General features: G+C 37.4%; 1 protein-coding gene across 1 annotated transcript; it reads right to left on the bottom strand.

Moving 5' to 3' along the window:
* Positions 1 to 285: 285 nt before the first annotated feature.
* On the bottom strand, positions 286 to 26,443 carry wdr90 (WD repeat domain 90). The gene is made up of 42 exons (XM_082183730.1): positions 26,186 to 26,443; positions 25,417 to 25,511; positions 25,118 to 25,294; positions 24,828 to 24,966; positions 24,553 to 24,723; positions 24,281 to 24,407; positions 23,618 to 23,685; positions 23,420 to 23,532; positions 23,111 to 23,326; positions 19,404 to 19,469; positions 19,174 to 19,242; positions 18,741 to 18,851; positions 17,977 to 18,122; positions 17,836 to 17,893; positions 17,641 to 17,759; positions 17,297 to 17,458; positions 16,972 to 17,102; positions 15,152 to 15,268; positions 14,826 to 15,061; positions 14,560 to 14,702; positions 13,982 to 14,112; positions 13,689 to 13,819; positions 12,778 to 12,939; positions 12,573 to 12,701; positions 12,364 to 12,494; positions 12,238 to 12,272; positions 10,620 to 10,721; positions 10,318 to 10,550; positions 10,069 to 10,171; positions 9,799 to 9,920; positions 9,494 to 9,650; positions 6,875 to 7,065; positions 6,615 to 6,783; positions 6,397 to 6,526; positions 4,471 to 4,639; positions 4,210 to 4,332; positions 2,660 to 2,840; positions 2,439 to 2,569; positions 1,392 to 1,535; positions 1,094 to 1,213; positions 880 to 964; positions 286 to 795 (listed from the first exon to the last, which is right to left on the bottom strand). Exons 1-42 carry the CDS (start codon positions 26,196 to 26,198, stop codon positions 638 to 640), a joined length of 5,514 nt encoding a protein of 1,837 aa, XP_082039856.1. The 5' UTR covers positions 26,199 to 26,443; the 3' UTR covers positions 286 to 637.
* Positions 26,444 to 26,929: the final 486 nt, after the last annotated feature.

Below are 26,929 nucleotides of genomic sequence, written 5' to 3'. Positions count from 1 at the left end.
CCCGTATTGGTAGTAATTTATGGGAAAATACTTTATAATTAAAACATTAATCGTTCATATAATACTGCATTATATTAAAAACTAATATTTTATATAAAATGTTAAAAAAAACATTTAAAAAACAAGCTATATTATATTCTTATCTTATTTGAATTTACATGAGCCAAAGGTCTGTGTTGCATTATATAATGTTTGTTAAGGACATATTAATGAAAGTTATTTTGTAAGTGTAACAATAAGGTTGTTTTACTGTAACTGTGTGTCAATGGCTTTATTTAATGCAGACACGAGTACTTCAGATTTTTTTTATGAATTTTATTTATCAAAGTGCATGACAATTTCAGGGTATTTTTTACTAGCAAAATAATTTCAAACAGAGTAAAAAGTATTAGTAAAGTACAAAGTTTTTTGAAATATTAAAAAAAATATATTAAAAACAAATTAAAAGACTACAAAAACTGTTAATTAATAAAAGTTCAACTCATGCTAACTGGATACAAAACTGCCATGTCTGCTCTGCTGCATCAATGCAACATTTCTACTGAACAAATAGTGTAAAATCTGAAATCGGAGTAACTACTGCAATCCAAACTATTAAACCCTGCGGATGAGCAGCAGCATTAGTGTTCTCCTAACATTATAAGCCGTGTACAGCCCACAGTAAGAGCTCATTATGAGCAGCAGTGAAGAGCTGAGATCCAGACCAGCTGAAGCTGCACACGTGAACCGAGTCACTATGAGACGGGAAATCCTGAAAGCGACCGCTTGAGGAATGGATCAGCTTCAGGACGCGCTCTGAAACACAAGGCATCGCTGTTAGACGACTGTATGACTCTCATAGACTTTATGTAGAGAGTAAAACGGCACGGGCACACTGACGGTTTGATCCAACAGCGAGCAGCCTTCCAGTTGAACACAGACTGAGACACAGAGCCCAATCGGCCAGAGAGATCGTCCTCAAAACCTAGAAAACAAAACACCACTGCATCATTATCTCACAATCTCTCAGGATGACTTCAATTGGCCAATGAAACTGTGTGGAGAGACAACTGGTCATGTGTTGTTTTGCATCAGTCCATCAGTGTGTGAGAACCTGTTTTTTGTAAAGACAGTAAAAGATGATCTCTTTTTCCACAGCGTAGCCGGTGTAAACCACCACTCCTCTCTCACTGGGGCTGAACGCTGCCAGACTGGGAGGTAATGCAAGTACATCCTGATTTAAAAGACAAAGTTGGGCAAAACGTTACTTTTTAAGACTTTTCAACTACATTAGTAACCTTTGAATGATCAGAGCAGCTCAATAAGACAAAGTGTAACTGAACATAATAAATGAACATGGTCAGGGCATATTTATTGGCTTAATACTCATGAATATTCAGTGTGTCAATCACCTCTGGTGGGGTGGGTGCTGGGAAGGTCAGCCAATCAAGCAGCTCGCATTTATCCTTCGTCCAATCAGCAGCCCAGATGCTGACACGCCTGTCTGAGCTCACGGCCAACCAGAGCTCATTTCCTTCCAGACCAAACTCCTTATACTAGAAGACATTTATATCAGCGCACACACACACACACACACACACACACACACACACACACACACACACACACACACACACACTAAATCACTCAGAAGTAGAGCTGCACGATTTGGGTAAAAAATACAATTGTGATTTTTCTGATAAAAATTGTGAGTGCAATTTAAAATGTGATTTAAAAAAGCTACAAAATTGCTGGGCTTGTTTTTAGAGCTGCACAATTTAGCCCAAAATGTTGTGATTATATATTAATATGACTATATTAATAATTATTATTAAAATAATAATAGTATCAATAATAATACTAAAATTATTATTATTATTATTATATTAATATTATAGTTAATGTATTTTATTTAATAAAAATAATTATAAAAATAATGAGAAATTATTGTTGTTGTTAAAATAATAATAATAAAAATTTTACATAAATACATTTTACATAAATAACAAATAAATAACATTCTTTTTATTCAGAAAATATTAAACAAAACAAGAAAAATGTTACTATTGTAATATTTCACAGTAAAATAAAATAAAAACTAGTATTTAAAAATACTACTATAATAATAATAATAATAATAATATAATTCTACTCAGCAGTTCATTCAATGACCCTGTAAGTATTTGGACACTTAAGTAACACTTAACTGTAACAATGTCATTGGATATATATGTATTTTTGTGTCTCAAATGCTGCAGAATCTTTACTCTTCGCTAATGTTCACTTTTCTTCTTCACGTTTGAGGTCTTAAATGTCTTTGAATAAAATTCATGCATTTCTTTTTTTGTGTGACTTAAGTCCTCAAATTCCTTTTGGGTATGGTCCACAATTCCACATCATAATGTTGAGTCATTTGCCTTGCAAAACAGAAAACCAAGGACACGCATACACACACAAACCTGTTTGCTGGTGCACTGCACTGTAGTGATGGGCGCCCCCTTGTGGTCACTGATGGTGCGTACAGTGACTCCAGTGGCAGGACTGCTGACGGTAATGAGACCATCACGACCAGCGGACAACAACACATGACCTACACACACACACATGCATGCATATAGTGAACATAAACACACAAACAAGACCAGACACAGGACACAGAGTCTCACACACACTCTCTCACCGTAGTGCGAGTACTGCAACGCACACACAGACACAGGCTGAGGTTGTAGTTTCAGCACCATTTCGGCCGACTCCAGAGAGAAGATCCTCACAGTACCATCACTGTAACCGCCCGCAACACACGTGTGGCCGCTCGGCTCATACACCCCCCTCGGAGGAGTCCAACACACACACTCACAGCTCTGCAATACACAGAAATCACCACATTCAAACACACAATTAAACAATAACTGCAACAATAATAGCAGTGTTTCACTACCGGTTAAGATTTAGTCTCTTCTGCTCACCAAAGCTACATTTATTTGATCAAAAATACAGTACAATCAATAATATTGTGAGATAATATTACAATTTAAAATAACTGTTTTGTACTTTAATATTTAATAAGTTGTAATTTATATTCCTGTGATCAAAGCTGAATTTTCAGCATCATTACTCCAGTCTTCAGTGTCACATGATCCTTCACAAATCATTCTAATATGATGATTTGCTGCTCAAGAAACATTTCTTTATTATTATTATCAATGTTGAAAAACGGTTTTGCTGCTTTATATTTTTCTAGAAATCATGATAAATTTTTTTCAGGATTCTTTGATGAATACAACGTTCAAAAGAACAGCATTTTTTTTTTATTGAAATCTTTTGTAACATTATAAACGCCTTTACTGACACTTTTGATCAATGTAATGCATTCTTGCTGAATAAAAGTATAAAAAAAAAATGTTTCCTGACCCCAAACTTCTGAACACTACTATACATCAAAGTAGGTTACGAGACGACTTATGCAAATTTTGGATTATCGCATTAAAAAACGCTGGATGGAAACACCAAAATCTGAATAAAATTTGCATTAAAATCTTGTTTGAGGTGGAAACATTATTCAGTATGAAGTCATGCACAAAAGTAGGTTGGAAAGCCTTTAAAAAAATCTAGGCTGGCAAAGAAGAATAATGATTGGCTACTATGAAGAACTGTTGTCATCCCAGACACATAAAACTTAATTTTTTCCTCTCGCGATAGATAAGTCATTCCAAAAATCATAGCAACGGACGTTGGTAGGTTTATGTATCTCAGCCACCGCACTGGCCATTATTATTAATCGAAGGAGACGTATATGCGTGTTATCCAATCATTAATGGCAAGGAAAGACCCTTATACTTGTGAGCGGCACATATGAGGTGTTTCTGGGTGTTTCTCCCTCATATCTGCTCCGAGGTCTTGATTGTGGCATTTATTTGAGGTTTAGAATCCATTATTCCTGTAATTCTTCTGTCTTTTATAAATTTAATAAAGAACTCTGTCTCGTATTCTGTCCAAACACACCGCGTCATCTACGTCAGCTGACCTGTAAATGCGCAAAAACTGTTTCCATTGCAGTTTTGCGAATTTTTCTTTTTCGAATTGCCTGAAAAACTTCCTCATGCGAGTGTAAAAACTAAATGGGAGTTTTTGCGAAATTGACGTGTTTCCATCGGGCGTATTTTCAATTCGCAATTTCAATTTGCGCAATTTGAAGGGTAATGGAAACGCGGCTAGTGTGTTTATCCTCACCTGGTTCAGCACCTGAAACTGCACCAGCAGCTCGTGGCTCTGCAGCGCCCACACTCTCACACTGCCGTCCTGCCCACACGTGACGAAATGCTTCTCATCTGGACTACAAACCACTCCGTTCACCTGGAGGAGTTTGAGTAGAAAAGCTGCTTTTAGAATTGTTTCGGATTCATTTCAACTTTCTGTTTCTGGAAGGTTTTGCTATGGATGAACTTAACAGCTAAAAGCAGGTCTAATCAGATTGGCAGGGATAAAGTGTACCTTGCTCTTATGTCCGCTGATCAGACGTATACTGGTGCTGTCGGCCCAGTTGATATACCACAGGGTTCCCGCTGTCGTTCCCACGATCCCCATGTCCATGGCATCATCAAACGCTGCACTGACCACTGTCCCATCCAACACCAGCTCTTGTTCTAGCTGCACCTGAGCTCTTACGGGTTCAAAACAAGCGAAGCTCTTTATAATTGTTTTTAAAAAAAGTGAAAGTGACATTTTTTCTATGGGTATTAGGACAAAATATCTAACAAAATGTATTTCTCATAATCATCATGACTATATTTCACAATGTGACACTATTTTGACTTTTAATTTTTGCATTGCAACTTTATTTCTCATGACTGAGATATTAAATCTCACAATTGTGACTTTCACACAATGGCCCTCATTTATCATTCTTGCGTAGAAACGGGCGTATATGTTGGCGTAAGATTATGCTTACACTCCTCTCACCGCTTGATTTATGAAGCTGTGCGTACCTTTGAAATCCAGGTGTACGCAATACCTGCCCTTGATAAATGCCGCGGCTGAAAACGATCGTCATTAGAATAACACGCCCCTATATATTCAAGTCTCCACTTCCCCCACGCCCTCATTTTACGCCATGGACACACGGAAGACGGCAAAGAAGAGAAACTTCTCCGACGTGGAGATCGAGACCATCACCAGGAAAGTGGAAAGAAACAAAATTGTTTTATTTGGGAGTTTAAAGAGTGGGATTAAAGGCGCCCACAAAAACAAAATATGGACCCAAATTACGAGTTCTGTTAATAGTGTGGGGGTTGAGAAGCGCACTCCAGCAGAGGTAAGTATGTTTTATTGCTTAATATAGACCAATAGTGATCAAGTTAAGCATGAGTTTTCTTGCTTATTGTAGGTGCAAAAAAAGTGGTCAGATATAAAGATTCACATTAATAATTGCATGACAATTTGTAATATTCTTATTCTTATTATGATTTTTACTATTAATGACGCTTATTGTTATTTAGAAGAATGTCGTTATTATTATTATTTGTATTATTATTATTTAAAAGAAGAAGAATGTCATTTTTATTATTTTGTCAGTCTGAATTATTTTTTGGTCATTGAAAGCCTTTCATTACTGAACCCAGTCCGTGCGCACCTGCCGGGCCTAACCCTGAAACGTCAGGTAAAGCGCACAGGCTCACAACTGAAGGAATACATATGCCTACAAATCAAATGCTTTGGTAAAGTCACACAAATTAAACATTGAAGTCCATGTTGCACAAAAATAAACACTGAAGTTTATAATTACTATGCTGTTGTTTTTTTACAGTGGGTCATAATATATCATATCTTTTAGTTTGTCCGTGCGTTTTTGTGGTGTTAGGAATTGTTTTTCTGCGCATTTCCGCACTAACTCAAAACGTGCGTACATGTACACCACCTCCTGAGCTGGCGTAGGATTTTGAGCGTGCCGTACGCCAACGTCCATATTGATAAATCTCAAAGTCACCGTGGTTTTGGGTGTACGCTGGAAATTTGGTGTACGCACTTTTGATAAATGAGGGCCAATGTGACTTTTTGTAATTGTTCACCTCACAATTACATTTACATTTTTGTCTACTGAGGTGGAAATGGGTTTCCATGTGTAAAATACATTTCCATTTAAATGTTTGGGGTCAGTAAGATTTATTTTAAATAAATTAATAGTTTTACATTACATTTTAACATGTATTCAAATAGAAAACCGTTATTTTAAATTATAATAATTCACAATATTGCTATTTTTTTACCAAATGAATGCAGCCTTGATGAATCTTAATTTAAAACCATTATTATTTTTAATTTTTTTTTATCTTACCGACCCCAAACCAAACAGAAGTGTGTAAATACAGAGAGAACCTAAAGCATTGTTGAAGGAGATGAAGTGAGTGTTTGCATGTTTACCCATCATCCCGTCCTGCGCTGCTCTTGTTATTTGGGTCACTGAGTTTCTGGACTGAAGCTACAGACCACAGTCTCAATTTTTTGGTGTTACTCCCTGTGACCAGCTTATTCCCACGGCAAACTACCACACCTACACAAATGCACACAAAAACCCTTATTAATGATCACTTCCCATTTCCCAACGACCCAAATGCGATCAACACATTCCTCACACACACCTATCTCTCCACCATCTGCTTCCCAGGTCACAAAGCAGCGCTGTGTGTTACAGTCCCACACACACACGTGGCCGCTGTTTGTGCCCGTGTACAAGATATGGTGCGTGTTATAGCACAGTGATGTCACCTCTGCCTGCCCTACTGCATCCGGTAAGCCAACTTTCTGCACCTTCAGGAGGAGGAAAGCTTTTTACCAACTTACTTCTTTGCAACGGTGTATGTAGAAGGATTCTTTTCATGCATACAGTGCCGGTACATACCTGAAGTTCAGTGCCGTTATCACGTGTTTGAATGTGGGTGAAAACAACAGCACTCCTGCCGACGAGCGTCAGCTCATTAGCAGTAAACGGGCAGAAAGAAGCATCATGCAGCGGGACGGATATCTGAACGGTACAGAGCAGCTCATATGATCGAGTGCTCCACAGCGCCACCACCGGCTCCGAAAAATCACCTAAGAGCATATTAAACCACATCATTACAAATGATTCATCATAAAAGACGATATTTATAATCTGTCTGTACTGAAGAAACTCAATTGATTTGCAAGGAATAAAATGTGGTTCTAGATTTTGGTTTTATTTGAAACTTTAATTTTTTAAATTAATTAAAAAAAATGTATGTTATAAATAAATAACGTAAATACAGTAAGCAGGATTTGTTTTGTCCTAGTATACAATATGCTGTCGACTGTTACTAAAGACTTCCAATTTAAGAGCAAAACAGGCACAATATTTGTTTGTTACAGCATGATGTTTTTAACAGGGCTCAACAGTGAGAGCATTTCACTTACTAAAAATAGATGTGTGAAAACAGTCAAATATATTTAGAAGCATGTGTGTGAATAAAAAGTAGGTCCCCTGGGTCCCTTAGAAAGTCATCTGTTCAGACTTAAACATCTTGAATGGTTTAACAGAAGTCTTTATTATAATTTTAAGAGGTTTTAAATTTGGGGTCGGAAAACAGAAATACTATGATTTCATTAAAGGAACCGTATGTAAGATTGTGGCCAAAACTGGTACTGCAATCACTTTCAAATTACTGTAAAGCGGTGTATCCCCTCCCCCTCCCCCCTGACTCGAGGTTGCCAGTTAAGGCCCGTACACACCGGGACGAATTTCGCGTGCGATATTCGCCGACGTTTAACGCCTCGTGACTAAACAAAGGGCGCCAATGTGAGTGTGCACACCGACGCGAAAAACGCCACGCGTAAAAGCGTAATTTTTTTTTAAACGCCTCGGGTTCGTTTTTTTGGTTTGACGCGCCGCGTCAAAAACTATCCGACCAATGAGATTGGTGCTTTTGCTCACGTGTCTGGAGCTTCTGAAGTTACAGTAAAACACAACTTGGGGGCGCTCAAACACAAAACGGTCTTGCCGAGCACACATACGTAACAGCGAAGAAGATATACGCCAAGTAGCGTCTACTACACTGCCCATAGACAGACACTGCCGGGAAGAAATAAGACAAGGAAGATGCAAGGCAAGATGAATGTAGAGCTGCTGGTCTCGTTGGTGTCGGAATAAAGAACTATATGACAAACGCGACAGCGACTACAAAAATCTTGTTAAAAGAGAACTGTTATGGAGTGGTATTGCAGAGTATAGACTGTTATGGAGTGGTATTGCAGAGTATAGACTGTTATGGAGTGGTATTGCAGAGTATAGACTGTTATGTCTATGGGATATTTTTAATTTAATACTGTGAAGCTGCTTTGATACAATCTGTATTGTGAAAAGCGCTATACAAATAAACTTGACTTGACTTGACTTGACTTATGGAGTGGTATTGCAGAGTATAGACTGTTATGGAGTGGTATTGTATTTCTGTTTTACATTAAGCGCCATCTAATGTCAGGGAATGAATTTGCATGTTCACTCGGCTCATCGTCAGCGAAAATCGCTTGGGTGTGAACACAAAAAACGCGTTGAAAAACGCTGGCGAATAACGCGCGCCGATATTCATCCCGGTGTGTACGGGCCTTTAGGCTGCAGGATCCAGCAGGAACGTCGGCTGCTACAAGGAGCTTCCAATGGCAAGTGACGAGTCCTACACAGTAAGTTTTTTTTTCGGACTTTGTCACGACGTATTTCGGATTCATAACGAGGTCTTTTAGGTTTCGTAAAGTTAGACATTTTTTATCCGACACGTTTGTAGCTGCAGCTGTGGTAACTAGAGCAGAGCTGGCAACCCGGATGCCGAAACACTTCTGACTTCGTGATTGGTAGATAGGTGGAGGGTGGCGCATCAGGCCAAAACACAACATGACAACATCAACATCAGTTGAGGGCTGCAACTTCACTTTTAAATGACAATATCCTGGCCGGACTTCTGTCAGTGATATACAGTATTTGAAATGAACATGATTTCTTAATGTCTAGTGACATATCAGGGCCATTTTATGATTAATTGAAATACATTTCTTACATACGGTTCCTTTAAATAAATGTAAGTGCTGCAGTTCACAGTTCGCAATCAATGAATAGCGCAGATTGCTTAAGCTTTTTGACAATGTTTATGATGTTTATACTGTAATATGTTTTAGATGGTGCATATAAGAATGCACATTTTATGCAATACATTTTTTTTCTGGTTATTCTTGCTATTTTAGTTACACAATAAACTGTATCTGGCATTTAATTAAATATTTTAAACCCACACAATTGCATAAAAATTAAATAAATAGTTTGAAGCAAACAAGTGTACTTTTTGTATTCAAATAAATGTCTCCTTGTATCCCTTTAGCATGTAAAAACAAATTATATCATAATGTTTCTTTGCACCCCTAAAGTTCTTTATGCACTTCTACATTTTTCAAATTAGGAGCACATGTGCTGAGTGGGAAAAACATGACCCCATAATGAAAAATATTAAACACTGACCCACTGAGAGGAGATACATGTCATCCCTGGAAAACGTAAGGGTCTGCACTGCCCCCTTGTGATAGGAGAGGCGGTGTCTACAGGAACCGTCTGAAACGTTCCATATGCAAATGAGGCTGCTGTGTGAAGCTCCGCCCCCTGATGCAGATGCAACCGTCTGCCGAGCAAATCAGACAGAAGTTTCTCTCTGAGGCTCTTAATGTTTGCTAACAATCATCAGTAAAGCATCACCAACTGGTGGAAACAGAGGAAGAGTGTGTGATTTATATATCTGTAGTATATACCAAATCATGCCTGCGTGGTACCTGTGCATCATGGGTAACAGCAAGCGTTGAGATCTCCTCTGTGTGACCGAACCACTGTCGCTGTGAGCCTGTGTGAAGATCCTCAACGACGACGACACACCCACAGGAGTACACAAATAAACCTGCAAACACACACAAGAAGATGAAGCTAAATAACAGTTGTGTACACATACATGCTGAGAAAGGACACACATAAACACCCCCACAAAACGTGCACATGCATTTTATGTGATGGACATCATGAAAGAGTTATACTTAGATAGTATTTACCCGTGTCTGGATTCCAGACCATATTATTACGTCCATTGCCATTATAGCCAATCACAGCCTTTAGACTCAGGCCCGACTGTCCTGAGGGCGGAGCTACTACGGTCTAAAAAGCGAATGATTGTTGTGGAGAAGAGAAAGACACAGTATACAAAAGAGTTTGAATTGTGTTCTGGTTTGAATGTTAATAATGCACAATTCACTTTTGAGATTAACATATTAATGAATAATTGATATAAAAAAAATATACACCTGATCTAGCACAGGAGTCTTAAAGCGTGGAGTGAAGTGTTTATAACAGTCTGGACGGATTGCCGTGTGACCATCTCGCATTTTCTCCGTCCTTGATTGGTTGGCTGGGATAGTGGGCGTGTCCTCATTCGTCACCCATTCGGTCACTCTCAGGAAGGAGGTGTGTTTAGGGGAGTGTGTGTGTCCTGTTGTGGGACTGAGCTGAAGTTCAGCTGTAGATTCGCACAGGAAACCTAGAGGAGAAAGTGTCTGAGATAAAACACTGACACATGAATGAGGTTCAAACGCTCATGAACACATACCTTCCCTGTCCTTCATAGCAGGCGGTGAAGACGGCTGAAATAATGCCTCTCGAGGACTCTCATTGGACAGCTCAGCTCCATTTAGCTCCACCCAACTGTGAGCTGAACAAGAGGAGCTTATTAAGGATCATCATACATGATGTATAACGTATAAGAAAATAATTTATGCTTATGGTTATTCTTTTATGGTTGTTTCTATGAGTCATTATTTCAAACATATTATTCTTGTATTAATCCATTTAATGCTTTTTGTCTATTGTATATTTTAATATCATATACTCATATTTACATGTTCTATTCATACCAGACATTTAGTTCATATTTTATATTTTGTGGCTGCTTCTCAATTTCCGTCTTCTGCAAAGTGTGTTATATGTCTAATATAAAATTTCTTAGAATTAAGGTACAGCTGTATTTGCATAGGGTTAGAGACATGCTGAATTTTTTTGGCTCTTTCTGCTGCTGAGGTGGTGAAACCACAACGCTTTGCCTCATTTCTGCATAGTTGAAACCAAGAGACTAAAGCTGAGTCTTAGAATAGATGTTTTTGATCTGAAACGGTGTATACATGCTTGTAGAGCTCCTACATCTCTAGCATCTCGCTCGCAGGGCTCTTCTTCTGCTCTTTTATTTTCTGGCAACATTATTTATAGGTTTTTGGTTAAAGACTTGTTGTGTTTACATGCAACTCGCGAAATCCTGTCATTGCCACTGTAACGATTTTCTTTAGTCTTAGCGGGCAGAATTATGAGGTTGACGACACGGGCTTTTGCCAGAGACTGAAACTACCACAGGTTCATCCATTTCATCATAATCCTCCATCGATTAGTGTTTAGTTAAAAATCTCTTTAAACGGGATAAAAACTTGCAGCTCGACAATTGAAAGCTGGCTCATACGCACGCCGTCATTCATGTCAAGTCAAGTCACCTATATTTATATAGCGCTTTTTACAATACAGATTGTATCAAAGTGTATCACAGTGATAACATGAAAATAATACAACAAAGTTTGTTTCTAGAAGAAAATTGCATCATTGTCCACCTTACGTAAGGCAGATCAATAATATTGTTGAATATTAAATGTCCCCAACTAAGCAAGCCAAAAGCCAAGGCAACAAATTCATCTTGAAATCATGATTCCATTCGCATCTTCTGATTGGTTCTGTGAACAGAGGCTTTTGCTGGCAAAAAGGAAGTGCCGTTTAGAAGTTTCTGCCAATGAACATTTAGCAGCTTTTGCATCTGAAGTCTTCATATATATATATATAAATAAATCTGTCTAAACATATTGAAATAATTAAAATTACAGTAAATATAATCTATAAAAAAATGTTTTTTAAATTGCAAAGAAAAAAATGGTACTTAAAGAATGTTAAAAATAAATACTTCAGGATCAATTACAGGATAAAATGAACAAAAACAAAACAGTAAAGAAAACAATAAATAAATGTGCTTAATTGTTAAAATGCAAAATAATTTTTGAAGGTCATATAAACAGGCTTTATATTCTTAATGCAAATTATCCTATTTATTTGTTTTCGGGTGATTTGTAAGATTGACCTAAAAATTCATAATCTTCCAATAACAAGAGACAAAGTTAATATTTAGCTTCTCGTACCTGATTTATGAGGGGAGACCTCTAGAGCTAGAGACCTGGTTGGAAGAGAGAAAGTCCTAGTTACTAACAAATAACTAAAGAGGAGATTACAACCATGTACAGTATTATGGAAAACGCAGGTCTGACCTGCAGTGTGAAATCTCTTGTGGGGGTGCCAGGAAGTCCCAGAAGAAGAGGGCGTCGCCTGCGGTGACCACGCCCATCTGATCAGGCGTGAACCTCACCTGTCTGATGGGCTCAGAGTGACCGATGAACACCTGAAGGAGAAACAAACACATTCTTGATCTCATTATGTACTGTGCGCATCATCAAATCCAGTGTTCAAACAAACATACCTGTGAATTGACATCCAGGTGCATGTCATAGTCCCACACCTTCAGAGAGTTCTGACCGGCCGTCAGCAAATAACGTCCATCTTCGCTGACAGCCAGAGACACACACTGATGCTTATGCACCTCAGACACCTGTAATTACATTAATAATGATTCCAATATGTCATACTTTATGTTCTCAGAAAGTGTTCGGCCTTCAGTCTTTCACCTGTCTTAGAAGTTGTCCTGTGTGTGTGTCAATCCAGAGGATCTTATTGGCTGAGGTGGTGACGAGCAGGTGTGACAGTGACGTGGGGGAGAAACACACATTCAGGGCAGAGTCCAGCGTTGAGCTCTCAACATCCAGAATGCTCACATCAACCCGAAGTAACTGACACACACAGAAGCAAATGTTATTTAGCATGTACAGCATGTCATACTGTTGTAATTGTTAACAAACACTTAAGAATGGGGTCACACTTTCGTTTAGGGTCCAATTCTCACTATTAACTACGACTTTTGCCTCAAACTCCAAATGATTACTTATTAATAGTTAGTTAGGTAGTTAAGTTTAGGTATTGGCTAGGATTAGGGATGTAGAATATGGTCATGCAGAATAAGGCATTAATATGTGCTTTATAAGTACTAATAAACAGCCAATATTAAATTTGTTTTTGTTGAAAAATTAGGAATGTTGCAAAATGGCAATGGCAACTAACTGAAATAAGCTATATAATTATTAAAACTTCAAAAAACTTCCATGTTAAATAAAAATATCTATCCATGTTAAATAAAATATTACGAATAAAACTGACAAAAGCACATAAAAATATTAAAACTAAAATTAAAACGATGAATACAAATCTAATTAAAAATATTAATAAATTATATAATAGCATATAAATACTAAAACAACATAAATCATTGTTTGAAATAATAAAATGAAGGAAAAAAAACACACAAAACACATTTTTTGATTATGATTATATCCCAGATGCAACAGAGCTCCGCACAAAAATAATGATTGAAAAGTTTTTTTTACATTTATTCATTATTTATGGATTTATTTGAATTTTTCTCAGAAACTGTGAGAAGTTGTGATCCAAATGCTCTTACATGTGTCAAGCAAGTCTAGTGTACCTCATAAAGTGACTGTGCCTCCATGATTGTGACGATGTGTTCGGTCGGTCCGACCAGCGCTAGACAGCGGCTGTCAGAACTCACGGCCAAAGTCTCTGGGCCACGACCCACACCCCGTGCAACCGCATTACCTAAGACAAAATATAAATAATTCAGAATGCTGCTTCCAAGTAGTCCTTTGGATATATCTACAAATAAATACAGAAAGCTGAGTAGTTCATCTAAATGTGCTGTGAAGGGGAAATGTCTATCATACATGTGATATTGTGCTGAAAGAGCGACCATTTACTCACCCAGAACACGGACCACATGATGGTCATTTTGAGAAGAATTGTAAAGTACCAAGTATCCAAGAGTGCCAGCACTAAACAGACACTGACCATCAGGAGAATATATCACACTCTCAACTGATCCCATGTGCTGCCTGCAAACACACACACAAATCAATACACTTTTAAGAGGAATTTTTAAAATCTTTTTGTAGTTTAAATAATAATGTTACTACAATATACACTACAGTTCAAAAGTTTGGGGTGGTAAGTTTTTTTTAAATCTTTTTGAAAGGAGTCTCTAATGCTCATTGCTCACCGAGGCTGAATTTATTTGATCAAAAATACAGAAAAACGTGTGAAAAGCAGAATTTTCGGCATCATTACTCGAGTCTTGAGTGTTAATTCTGGATTCAATGATGAATAGAAAGTACAAAAACAGCATTTATTTGAAATGTTATATCATTTTGTAACATTATAAATGTCTTTTTAATGTCTGCATCCTTGCTGAATAAAAGTTTTGCATCATCAGTAGAGATACAGACATTACACAGCCTAGAGTGCTTGTGAGGTCAAATGCGTATTTGAGAGTGTGCATGTACCTGTGCTGGGCGATTAAGCTCGACGTTTGAATATCAAACACTCTGACGGTTCCGGAGCTCGATCCACAGGTGAAGAGAGGCATGCTGGGATGGAATGCAACTGAACAGGGACTTTCATCATCATCAGAGACAAAATCATAGAGCTGAAACACGAATTAGAGGCCGGGTATATTAACTTCATGGTAATATCAGCACGTCTGGTGCATGTTTGGCCAACAGTATGCAAAAGCATGTATGCTTTAATGATAAACATTCCCATAAATGACCTGTTGCATGGTGTCCATGTCCCACACCCGTACGGTGCTGTCTCTGGACACGGTGGTCACACGCCGTCTAACTCCGTCCACACTGAAGCCCAAAACACTCCCTGTGTGTGACCTCATCAATGTACGGTAACCACGGCAGCCAACATCCAGGTACCCAAGATTCCCGGCGGTTGTCGCCGCTAGAACTCTCGAGCCGTCCGAGGACACACACACCAAACTGACGGGACCCTCATGCTCTACAAACACACCAAAAATCTCAGTAATTCACAGAGTTAGTTATAAGCAAGGTAATTGGTTGTGAGAGTGATTGACAGGGGAGTACCGACCCGCCTCTAAAAAAACTGATGAGAAGTCAAGAGGCCACAGACGCATGAATCCATCTTCTGAACCGGTCACACAGAACTCAGCACACACACTGATGCTGTTCACCGCAATACCGGCACCTGAAAACACATTTATAATATAGCCAATATATTCAAACAAACAAACAAACAAACAATAAATAATCAACAAACACATTCAAATAATAAATAAATAAATAAATGTAAACACATTTATAATACAGTCAGTATATTCAAACAAACAAACAATAAATAAAATAATTAAACATATTCCAATAATAAATAAATAAATGTAAACACATATTTATAATAAAGTCAGTATATTCAAATAATAAATAAATAATAAACAAATATATTAAAATAAATAAAAGTAGTAAGATTATTTTTTATTACATTGTTAATCAAATAATAATACATTGTTTAAATATTTTTAATTCAAATGTTTTCTTTTTTTTAATGTTAATAAACATTTAAAGAAAAAATAATGTAACAGAATATTGCTGAAATCACGCAGCAGTCCTCCAATGGCCTTCTAATTGAACATTTAGTAGCTGATATTTTATACATGCTGAGCATCAATAATAATTAACAATAATAATTAATTAATTAAAATATTTAATTTTATTGTACCTGAATAACTGGGATGAATTAAGAATAGTTTTGAATTCCCTGAATCAAATTCGAAATCAAATCAGATCAAATAGTGAGGGGTCTAAAGAGACTAGAGGTCTGCTACCCGACCCGAGCCCGAGAGACTAGAGGTCTGCTACCCGACCCGAGCCCGAGAGACTAGAGGTCTGCTACCCGACCCGAGCCCGACGGGTCCCGAAAATGTTTCGGGTTTCGGGTCGGGTTCGGGTTAATGTTTAATGAACAGCCTCGGGTTCGGGTTTGTAACTAAGAAAAACTAAATAGGCTATATAGTTTGCGTGCCGTGTGCTTTGCCTGCTTTCTGTGTTGTGGTGACCGGCACGCGCGAGAGAGAGAAAGTAACGTTACATGCGTGCGCAGATGTGCAATGTACATTGGCTACACAGACACACAGGCTCTCTCTCTCAAATATATATATTTTCCCCTTACTGTCAAAACTGGCCGTAGTATCCTCAGCATCCCTGCAAGTAGCAGCAGCAGCGAGAGAAACTTCAGTGCAGCTGGACTAACTTTCAATCAGAGGAGGACGGCGCTGAAACCATCAACTGTCGACGCCGTCCTCTTACTTCATAACTCATACTGAGAAGGATATATTTGTGTAAATAGTTTTGCAACACTGCGTGAACTTTTTAAAGTTTAAAGTTTGAGTTCCAGAGAAATGTGTGACTGTTACACCTGTCCGACCACAGCAAAGTTACGTGATTGGTAAGTTTTTCTCTTACTGCTGTGCTTATAGGGCCGCTGCGCCTACATGTATTTGTTTACCGTTTCAAGCAATCATTATACAACATATTGCAAAAATGGTATTTGTTGTGAGAAACAGAGTGGACCTCGGGTTCGGGTCGGGTTCGGGCTTAACATGTAAATGTAATTGTCGGGTCGGGTCGGGTTAAATGATCGCGGGTACGGGCCGGGTTCGGGCTTCAGTTTAAAGCCCGTGCAGACCTCTAAAAGAGACACACCCTTAGACAGAACAGAATAATATTACGTTTTTAAGGCCTTTTTTACATATACTGATGAAAACATTGGGGAGGCAAGAAACAAACAGGTAGAGATGTAATGAGGAATAAACGGAGCGATTCCAATAGGGTCCTCACACCATCGGTGCTCGGGCCCTAATGATATGAGCCATAATCAAAAGCACAAATTATCACCTGTGCTAAAGGTCTGTTTTTCTCTTTGGTGGACGTGGCTTTCTTGAGCTGGGAGGAGCCTCCTGACGTTTTTTATCGCCACGGCAACATAGTCGATCTCCATGATGTGACCACTCCTACTGCTGACAAACCTGCTCCAATCACAATAACACTTCAGGATGAGATCAAGATCAAATTACATAATTAAAGAGTTAGTAGAGGGTGAGTATTAGTATATTTTTGGCTGAACTACCCCTTTTAATATCAGCAGGTCTGTACAGCTACATTAATCACTCTTATTTAAATAGTTTGTTGGTCATGACGTCACATTTTTCTGTGCACTCACAGTGCGCGTTCATCCACCGGACGGTCCTGAGTGTGTCCCTGCTCAAAGCCGAGGTCAGTAAACTCCAGACTGTGATACTGTCCAAGATCCACAGGACAGGAACGTAGAGAACCACCACGCACACGCCATAGTCGCACGTTACCTAAACCACACGACACCATGCTGCACAAACAAACACAATATACACACCTATAATCTGCCAATATGATTAAAAACTGAGGTAGAATTGAGGTTAATAACATTAGCTGGTAACCCCGTTAATGATATTGACCAACAAAATCCCACTCCACATTAAACCTCAAACATGTTTAGGTTGTAATTACAATACACGTGTGTATGCGCACCGTGTATCATCAAAGAACGCTATCTTCATCATCTGGATGTCCACGTCTGTGTGTGCTTTAGCTAACACTGGAACAACACTTCCTTCTGCCGCACGCCGTGTGTTCCAAAGGATCACCGTCTATACAAGCAAATCAAGTAATTAATACAAACACTCACAATAAAAAAGTATAGTTCTTCACATGCAAAAAACTCACAGTTTTGTTGTGACTGTCTTTCCCTACGCCACACAGCACTCCTCCACTCTGAGAGAAACTAAAACAACAACATCATCACCTGATGGACCTTGAGAAATCCAGCTGCCATTCTACTGTGTTGTACGTGTGTGTTAGGTGTACCTAAGCAGATTCAGAGCGTGTGTGTGTGTAGGAATGATGGTTTGACACACTCCTCCGCTGTAGCTCCAGAGACGAATCAGACTATTTGTGCCCGTCTGAGCTGATGCCAACACCGTAGAACTGGCATTTAACGCCAGAGCTGAGACCTAACAAACAACAGGTACACATCAACAGGAAAATCAATTCCAGATAACCTTACTGTAGCTTAAATGCACGATGAAATGATCACTGTTATTGTAAAACAAATTCTAAATACGAATTGCATGAACCATGTTATACAATAAACAACACAAACAACAACTGTGACAATCATTTAGACTCCAAACTAATGTGACAAGTTGCACATTGATTGGTATTATAATAATAATTTTTTGTAAATATCCTTTGTATATAATATCTATTATATATATATATATATATATATATATATATATATTAATATTACTATATACTATCATGTATAGTAAAAATCTAATATTATGTATTATTATTATTAATAATTTATACATATATTTTAAAGAATTTAATTTATTTTTTACATTTTTCATTTGATTAGGTTAGAAATATAAAAAATATTAATCATAGGTATCTTTTATCATATTGCTATTGTAATATGACTTTACTCTAGATCGGTTTAGTGGTATATGACTTTACTCTTCTTTACATCGGTTTAGTGGTGTTATGCATGATGACATCATACATAACACCACTAAACCATGGTAAAATCATTACAACACACAAAAGCGTGTGTGAGTGAGAAAGACCTTATCTGTGTGTCCGATGAAGAATCTCTGTTGTCCGGAGGAAAGAGTCATGCTTATGATAATGGCATGACAGGGATACACAACTTCCTCCCCATCTGAGCTCCATACAGCCTGAGAGAGGGACAATATGAAAGAAATTGTACCATATGATATTCATGATATTAAAGCAATGCATCATTAAATCATTCTAATAATTTTGGTCCGAAAATTATTTTCATAAAAATATGTCAAGGGAAAATGTACACTGTCCCTTGGTTTCACATTCACAGACTCAAGAACTGTCTGATATGTCTGAAGACTCTCAGTTATCTAGGTCATAGCAGAATGTTCTAGTAGATTTATTCAGGTCATAGATGTTTTTCATGTTTCTTCGGTAATTGCATTTACACACTAATGTTTTGTGTGTGTGTGTGTATGTGTGTGTGTCACTCACACATCTCATTGTAGCTCCTCCGAAGCCAATAATTCTGTTTAGCTTCAGAATGGGGTCAGGATACAACTTCTGAAATATATACAGAAACCCTCCACATGACCATAGCACACAAAAAATGCTGAAGATATATGTACAGGCTTTTATCATGTAAACCTTTCTTCAGCATACACTTATGTTCTGTTAGTCTGTGTTGTCCAGGGGATAAATAAGTGTGTTTATGCATGGTTAACCTGTGGCAGCTTCACTGATTGGTCAGAAGACAGAGAGATAGGTCGAGGACATGCTGCATTAATGACCTGAGAAGAAACATTCAGATTGGTTCATTCACAGTATTTATGCTTTTAAAAAGCAAATGTCCACAATTACGTATGGAATAGGGATGTCAACGATTAATCGACGATCGATTAATTGTCGATAATACATTTAATCGATACAACTTATCGATCATCGATTAAGCAGGTCTTCATGCGCGTGCGCGCTGCTCAACCGCGAAACATGTAAAGCGAGCGCGCTGGAGTTATGTTTGGGACCATTTTACACCTTCATCATGACTATAAGTTTGCATGTGCATTCGCAGCCTTTTGTTTTGTGCAAATGTAAGTTGTAATACTGTTTATTTTCTGTAGGCCTATCTATATCTGATTTATCTCATATTGGATGCATTTGGTTAAGAATTAACTCTATAGTAAAGCGTCCTGTTAGTAAATATAGTAATATAGTAAATATATAGTCCTGTTAACTCTATAGTAAAGCGTCAGCTTCAGCGCGCGCAGCTCAAACGGCAGTGCACGACTAATAATGACTATTGGGACTGTAATATTACATAACATTATAAAGAGAACAATATTGTAATAAAACATTGTGAATTATTTGGGTTTAGTTGCCGTGTCGCGTTGCTCCAGGAAGACCGCGTCCACAACTTGAGTAGTTCTGAATGAATGGCACGTAACTTAGTTCAAGTTCACATGTGCATGAATTTGCGTCATTTTGTGCAGATATAATTTGTAATATTATGTTTATTTTGAATATATCTTATTAATCTCATATAGGATGCGTTTCTTTTAGATAAATAACGTGCTAGCAAAGTGCTCCAGTTTAACGGTAGCAGATTCATTCAGCGCGTGCAGTTGTTCCAGGAAGAGCGCGTCCACAACGGTCACACATTCGCGTTGGTGACACGTTGTATTAGTAGCAGTGTTGGGGAAGTTACTTTTAAAAAGTAGTGTTTGCTCGTTACTCGTTACTTTTTAAAAAAGTAATCCGTTACTTTACTTAGTTACCCCGTTTGGAAAGTAACTTTTTACGTTACTCGTTACTTTTACGTTACTTTTATGTTGCTTGACTTTGGGCAGAACCCAATATCTGTTCCTAAATATGTAGACATAAAGTTATACAATGGAGGACATAGGCTAACAGGTAATTATTTTGTGCTCTTTATTATAAAAAATAGTATCAATTTCAAAAGAAAAAAAGTCCTTCTCATTGGCGCTGCTGTGTGCGGCAACTTTTATTCTCAGCCGGCTCTGCATCATGGGGTAGAGTGCGACACTCCGCGATGAGCCGTGTGCTCGCGCCACTTCTCTCCGCTCCGCTTCCCCTATCCACCGAACTTTAAATTTCGGCAACAGCCAATAAAGCTTCCCTGCTCTCTAACACCGGTGCGAATCGCGTCTTGATAACATAGGACAAAATGATATAGAAGACATAAGCTTAGTTTTCAGGCATACGACTCACTCTATCAAGGGAGTAGGAGAAAAAAAAGAGATTTTGAGAGAATTTTTTATTTTTTTGTTTAAAAGTACACATATTCAAGCTTTCTATATATTTCTCAGGTCTGTGAGACAAGTAGCTTATGAGTTTCGGTTAATTTACAGTATGGAGAGGAGCTCCAGTTCACGCGCTGGTGCCGTCATGATTATTTTGCATGCCATATTTACTTATTTATTAAAATCAGGCAATTAATTGGTTGGTAAAACATTGATTAAAATTAAGATACAATTAATACAAAACGAAATTCGTTTTAAAGAAAGTCTTTCTACAAAAACAAACTTAATAAAGTGGTCTAAATCATGTCTGCCCACTCCATTTATCTCCTGATATATTGCACAAAATTATGATCTTACTCACGCTTTTCACTTTTCATATAATCAACATAGATTAAATTATTTATTTATTTATTTTATTTAAACATAAATATGAAACTAAATAGTTTTCTTTAATTTACTTCTTATTTAATTCAGCCAACTGGTTGATAAAACATTGATTAAAATTAAGATACAATTAATACAAAACGAAATTCACTTTAAATACAGGTTTTCTACAAAAACAAACTTAATAAAGTGGTCAAAATCATGTCTCCACACTCCATTTGTCTCCCGATATATTGCGCAATTTTTTTATTTAATTTAATTTAAACATAAATATGAAACTAAATCGTTTTCTTCAGTTCTCAACAGTTCTCTTCTCTCAAGCGCGCAGCTGAGGCAGTGTCGCTGTCAAATATATCCATGGGAAAAGTAACGTTGCGCCGAATTGAAAAAGGAACTACGTTTCGTTACCAAATTTTTTGTAGTAACGCGTTACACTACTTTTTACCCAAAAAAGTAGTTACGTTACTGTAACGCGTTACTTTGTAACGCGTTACACACAACACTGATTAGTAGTAGTAAATAATTAATTTAATTATCAATCACATCGAAACATTTTACAATCCTACTAGCCCTTTATTTATATTTAAAACCATTCTAATTGATTTGGTGAGGAACATAGCGTTTTGAGCAGCATTTGCAGACCCTGTCATGCTGTCATAGCCACTGCAGTAGACGCATATCGCAGTATTAAGGCTAACGATTAATCGATTAATTGATCGTTAATTTAAACGACGATCGATCATGGGAATTTGTGAAAATTGACATCCCTAGTATGGAAGCTTGTTTCCGCCACAGAATAAAACATTTTAAAAGATAATTGCGACTTTTTATCTCACAATTGCGAGTTTACATCTCGCAATTCTGACTTTATTTTTCAGAATTGCGCGATATAAAGTCAGAATTGCGTGAAATTAAGTCGCAATTGCGTGTTATAAAGTCAGAATTGCGAGATATAAAGTCAGAATTGCGTGAAATAAAGTCGCAATTGCGTCTTATAAAGTCAGAATTCTGACTTTTTTTCTCGCAATTGCGACTTTATATCACGCAATTCTGACTTTATAATACGCAATTGGGAGATATAAAGTCAGAATTGCGTGTTATAAAGTCAGAATTGTGAGATATAAACTATTCTGAGGTAAGAGGTAAAAAAAAACTATTTTTTCCCCCCTTAGATTTGGACTTTATATCTCACAATTGTGAGTTTATATCTCACAATTCTGAGAAAAGATGTCAGAATTGCGAGATATAAACTCGCAATTATGTGTTATAAAGTCAGATTTGCGAGATATAAAGTCGCAATTGCGAGAAAAAAAGTCTGAATTCTGACTTTATAAGACGCAATTGCGACTTTATTTCACGCAATTCTGACTTTATATCTCGCAATTCTGACTTTATATCTCGCAATTCTGACTTTATATCTCGCAATTCTGACTTTATATCTCGCAATTCTGACTTTATATCTCGCAATTCTGACTTTATAAGACGCAATTGCGACTTTATTTCACACAATTCTGACTTTATATCTCGCAATTCTGAGAAATAAAGTCAGAATTGCCAGATGTAAACTCGCAATTGTGAGATAAAAAGTCGCAATTATCTTTTAAAATGTTTTATTCAGTGGCGGAAACAAGCTTCCATAATTACATGCATTGAGGAAAGTGCAAATTTATTATGAAAGTAAAAGAAGGTCAATTTTAATTCAATATTGACTCAAAGTAAGACCCAGTTGTCTTCTTCTTAGCTTGTCATTGTTAGGATTTCAACGATCTTGGACGTACAGTACTTACTGTGATTTCCTCCTCACTGTCTGTCATGTGGGCATAGACATCATCCTCGCAATGGGCATATACGTGTACTCCAGCATCATCAGCACACACTACTGTGACCTCTTCACCTGCCTGTGAACTTTGACCTGGTGACCCCGGGCTCTCTGAGCCTCCAGAGGGCGTATAAATCAGCTCAGGCGGTTGCTTTTTCTGGATCAGTGAACGCTGCTTAGTGCTCTACACAGAGAGAAAGAAGAGAAAGAAGCCATTAGGGCCTGTGTGTGTCAACATTAGCTGCATTTGAATGAAGGTCAACTGAAGTTCACACACAAACACTTGTGCAGATTTTGGGGTGGTGATCTGCTGGATGAGGGAGACTCGGTCTTGTACAGGTTTACTGAGGCGACTCTCTTCTCTTTGAGGGCTCTTTTCAGTCGAGACTTCTGCAGAGTGACCACACGGTTTCATCAGATAAAAATGTGCGTTGTTGTGTGCGACTGTGTGTGTGTTTACATGCGTAAGACTCACTTTTAGCTGCACTGTTTGATCCTTTCTGTATGGAATCAAATGGTAACTTTGTTCCATCTGAGGGAAATCTGTCAATCACACAAGATGTTCTATTTTTGCAATATACATTTTGAAACCATGTGAATCACTGGCCAATGTTTACATGCACATCAATATTATTATGATATCAATCAGAATTTGGCAATAGTCCTATTAGTATTCTGCCTGATTCCACAAATTTAAATTCTCACCCATGGACTAAATCCACTAAAATGAGACATATGCACATGCTCAGTCACCAAGGAACTTTGGCGGTGTTGTGGCGAAAAAGTGTTTGAAAAATATGCTTATTAGATAGTGAAAAAGTTGTAATAAATTTCTCAGGAAACAAGAGCCGGAAAGGACACATACATCGGTAGATCGGAAGACTTAAATCAACCAGGTTGTCATGACAGTGTTGTTATTGTTAACTAAAACTAAAAAAAAAAATTTTCAGTAATTGAAATAATTATTAAAAAATAAATAGTTTTTATAATTAAAATGACTAAAATAAAAATGATTCAAAGCTATATAGAAATATACAAAAGCTAATAAAAATGTCAAAAGCACATTACATAAACTAAAGCTTATTCAAAAGGTGTCCATTTAACAGGAAATGTGCATTCCCAATGTAGTGGCACTCACCTAATGTAATCATATAAGTGGTGCCAGTTCTGTCCTTTGGGTACAGGGAAACACATTTCTCTGGGCATCGGGGCAGTGCCATCTGGCAACATCACACCAGACTGCCTGAACTCAGAGAATGAAAGATCTAGAAAGAAGAAAAAAAAGTGTAATAATAATTAATTTAATTTACACAGCACCGTTCCAGAGCTCAAAGACCCTTCACAAGACTGATATTACATGTTTTACAATTCACAATCTGCAAGTGTAAAAGGAACAAAGTCAAAATGTACCAGGGTCAAACAGCAGGTCACTGGTGATGATGTTTTTAACAGACATATTGGCACAGAGTTTTACGTTCTTGAGGTGACTGTGTGTTCGGTTCAGATAAACCGAGAGCACGTAACGTAGGTCCATCGTCAAACACGTCCACCTTGTGCTCGGCGGCGCTGGGCCCACCAAACCTGAAATGCACAAGTTATCAATCAGTAATTACACACAACAAAAACACCATAATAATATAATATATAATAATGTGTGAGATGATAATAAATCAACGAATGTCTACCTTGTTTAGCAGTACTGGCTGTATTCTCATACACTGAACAGTGTGCAGCTCCACACAGAAAAGGGAACTGCAGCCATGTCGCCGTGGACTTGAACTCTTTGAACATGTTAGAGAACGACACACGGATCACCTGACCCTCCTAAATGATGAACAAAGCAAGAATATAAAGAGATATAGTGATATACAGGACAGTTTTGTTATTGATAATAAAAGCTAAAGCTGAAAACATAGAGATGCACATGAAAGTCTGTATCATTAAATAGCTATGCATATAAAACTTCACTCTTCACCTCAGCAGTGATGTCCAGGTGCACGATGAAGTGTTTGCTTGGGCTGGGTCTGAACAGCAGGTACAGGAACTGGCCAGTGAGACCCAGAGACTGGCTGCTGGTTTTAGGAAGCAGGATGTAGTTACTGGCCGGAACGGAGCCACGGATCCGAAACACAGAACATTTCAGCTTCTTGTCCTAATAAACAAAATGATAAACAGCATGATAAATACATACAAACAACATATAATGAATGTTAATGAGAATCCTGTGCAGCAAAAACATAGTATAGTTTTACGAGAAAGGATTAAACCTCCTACCATGTATGTGGTGACGTCTCCCTCTTTGCTGACTTTCTTCCATTCTTCTATCTTCATGTGTTTGAAGACGTTTACATACGGCTGCTGCCACAGAGCTGATGGAGAGATGCAGACACAATCAGCATTCATCACTGCTGGATGTGTATTTAGACACACTCCACCCTGCATGTGCGCAGTACATTGTCAAAAGCATTGAGAGCGGGAGTTTTCAAACTGGGGGCCGCAAGGGAGGGCTAGGGGGTACAGTGAAAAATTTTGGGAAAAAACAGTGTAAAAAAATTTGAAAAGTAAATAAAGAATATTTTTATTACAATTATTTAAAATTGTCAAATACATTTTATTAAAATTAATGCATTAATTAAAATAATAAATTAAATAAATAAATAATAAAAGTACCAAACCCTAACAGTACAGTAATGCAGTGAGTAGAAAAACAAATAAATATTTTCCTAATAATATTGTACACATATTTATAATATTATTTATTTACAATTTAAACTGGATATTTACACATGAAAACACAGCTGGCTTTTAAATTTTAGTTTGGTTACATTGGGGTGTCCATGGTATGTAAAAGATTGAAACCCCCGATGTATGGTATATAATGTGCACTTTATTGCACTGTATATTTCAAATTGTATTATTCTGTGTTGGATATTGTGCATTTCTGGACTGTATACAGTATCTTCCGTCTTTTAAAAAAATAACTCAGTCCAGGTTCAGGTGCTTAACACTCAGTCAAGTGATTTAATGGCTCATGCAATCTTACCTCTGGAAGACATTGTTTACTTCACAGATCTGATTCACCTGTTGACAGCTAACGAACTGTAGCTCACAAACTACCAAAAACTAAATCAATTCACTTCCGTTTCCTACATGTCCAGAAAGGTTTTATCCATCACAACACCGTAGTTCATCGTTCATCATAACTTTAGATTTTAAACATGTTTTGAGTGTTTCGCGGGTCTGCGAGTGTGTTGTGTTGTTGATGAACCGCTCTCTCTCCTCCTCGCGCTGCAGAGACCGCCGCGACGCGTTCGAACGGCATGACGTAGGGTTAACGTCATCATGCCTAAAACTGTGAATCGCCGAAAGACAATGCAGATAAAGACATTTTTATCTTATTTATAAGCATATTTTAATAATAATGGGGAATAATAATGGGGAAAATAAAATAAAAAGAACAGGGTCTGTGTGTAATTGTGTACATTTCCCCTAAAACTCACAGAATAGACGACAAAAAATTTTATATAATAATGCAAAGAGTGTTTTTTTGTGGTTTATTTCAAATTTGTTGCATTAATATTGTAACTGTACATTCTCGATATTGTCTGTGTATATTTCATATATTATAATCTAAAAATATCCTTTAAAATTATTGACTGTGTTGAACATTCTATCGGATTATTTTTGAGATCGTTATTATTATGATATATACCAGACGTAAATATTTCTTCTTTAATAATTTCGCAAGAAAATAGTTTTTAGATGAACATCCTCAGAAAACGCGTTT

Source organism: Leuciscus leuciscus, assembly GCF_965113295.1.
Source record: "Leuciscus leuciscus genome assembly, chromosome: 11".
NCBI classification, from domain to species: Eukaryota; Metazoa; Chordata; class Actinopteri; order Cypriniformes; family Leuciscidae; genus Leuciscus; species Leuciscus leuciscus.
Note: the sequence above shows the minus strand (reverse complement) of the source record. Positions and strands in the feature narration are given on the sequence as shown.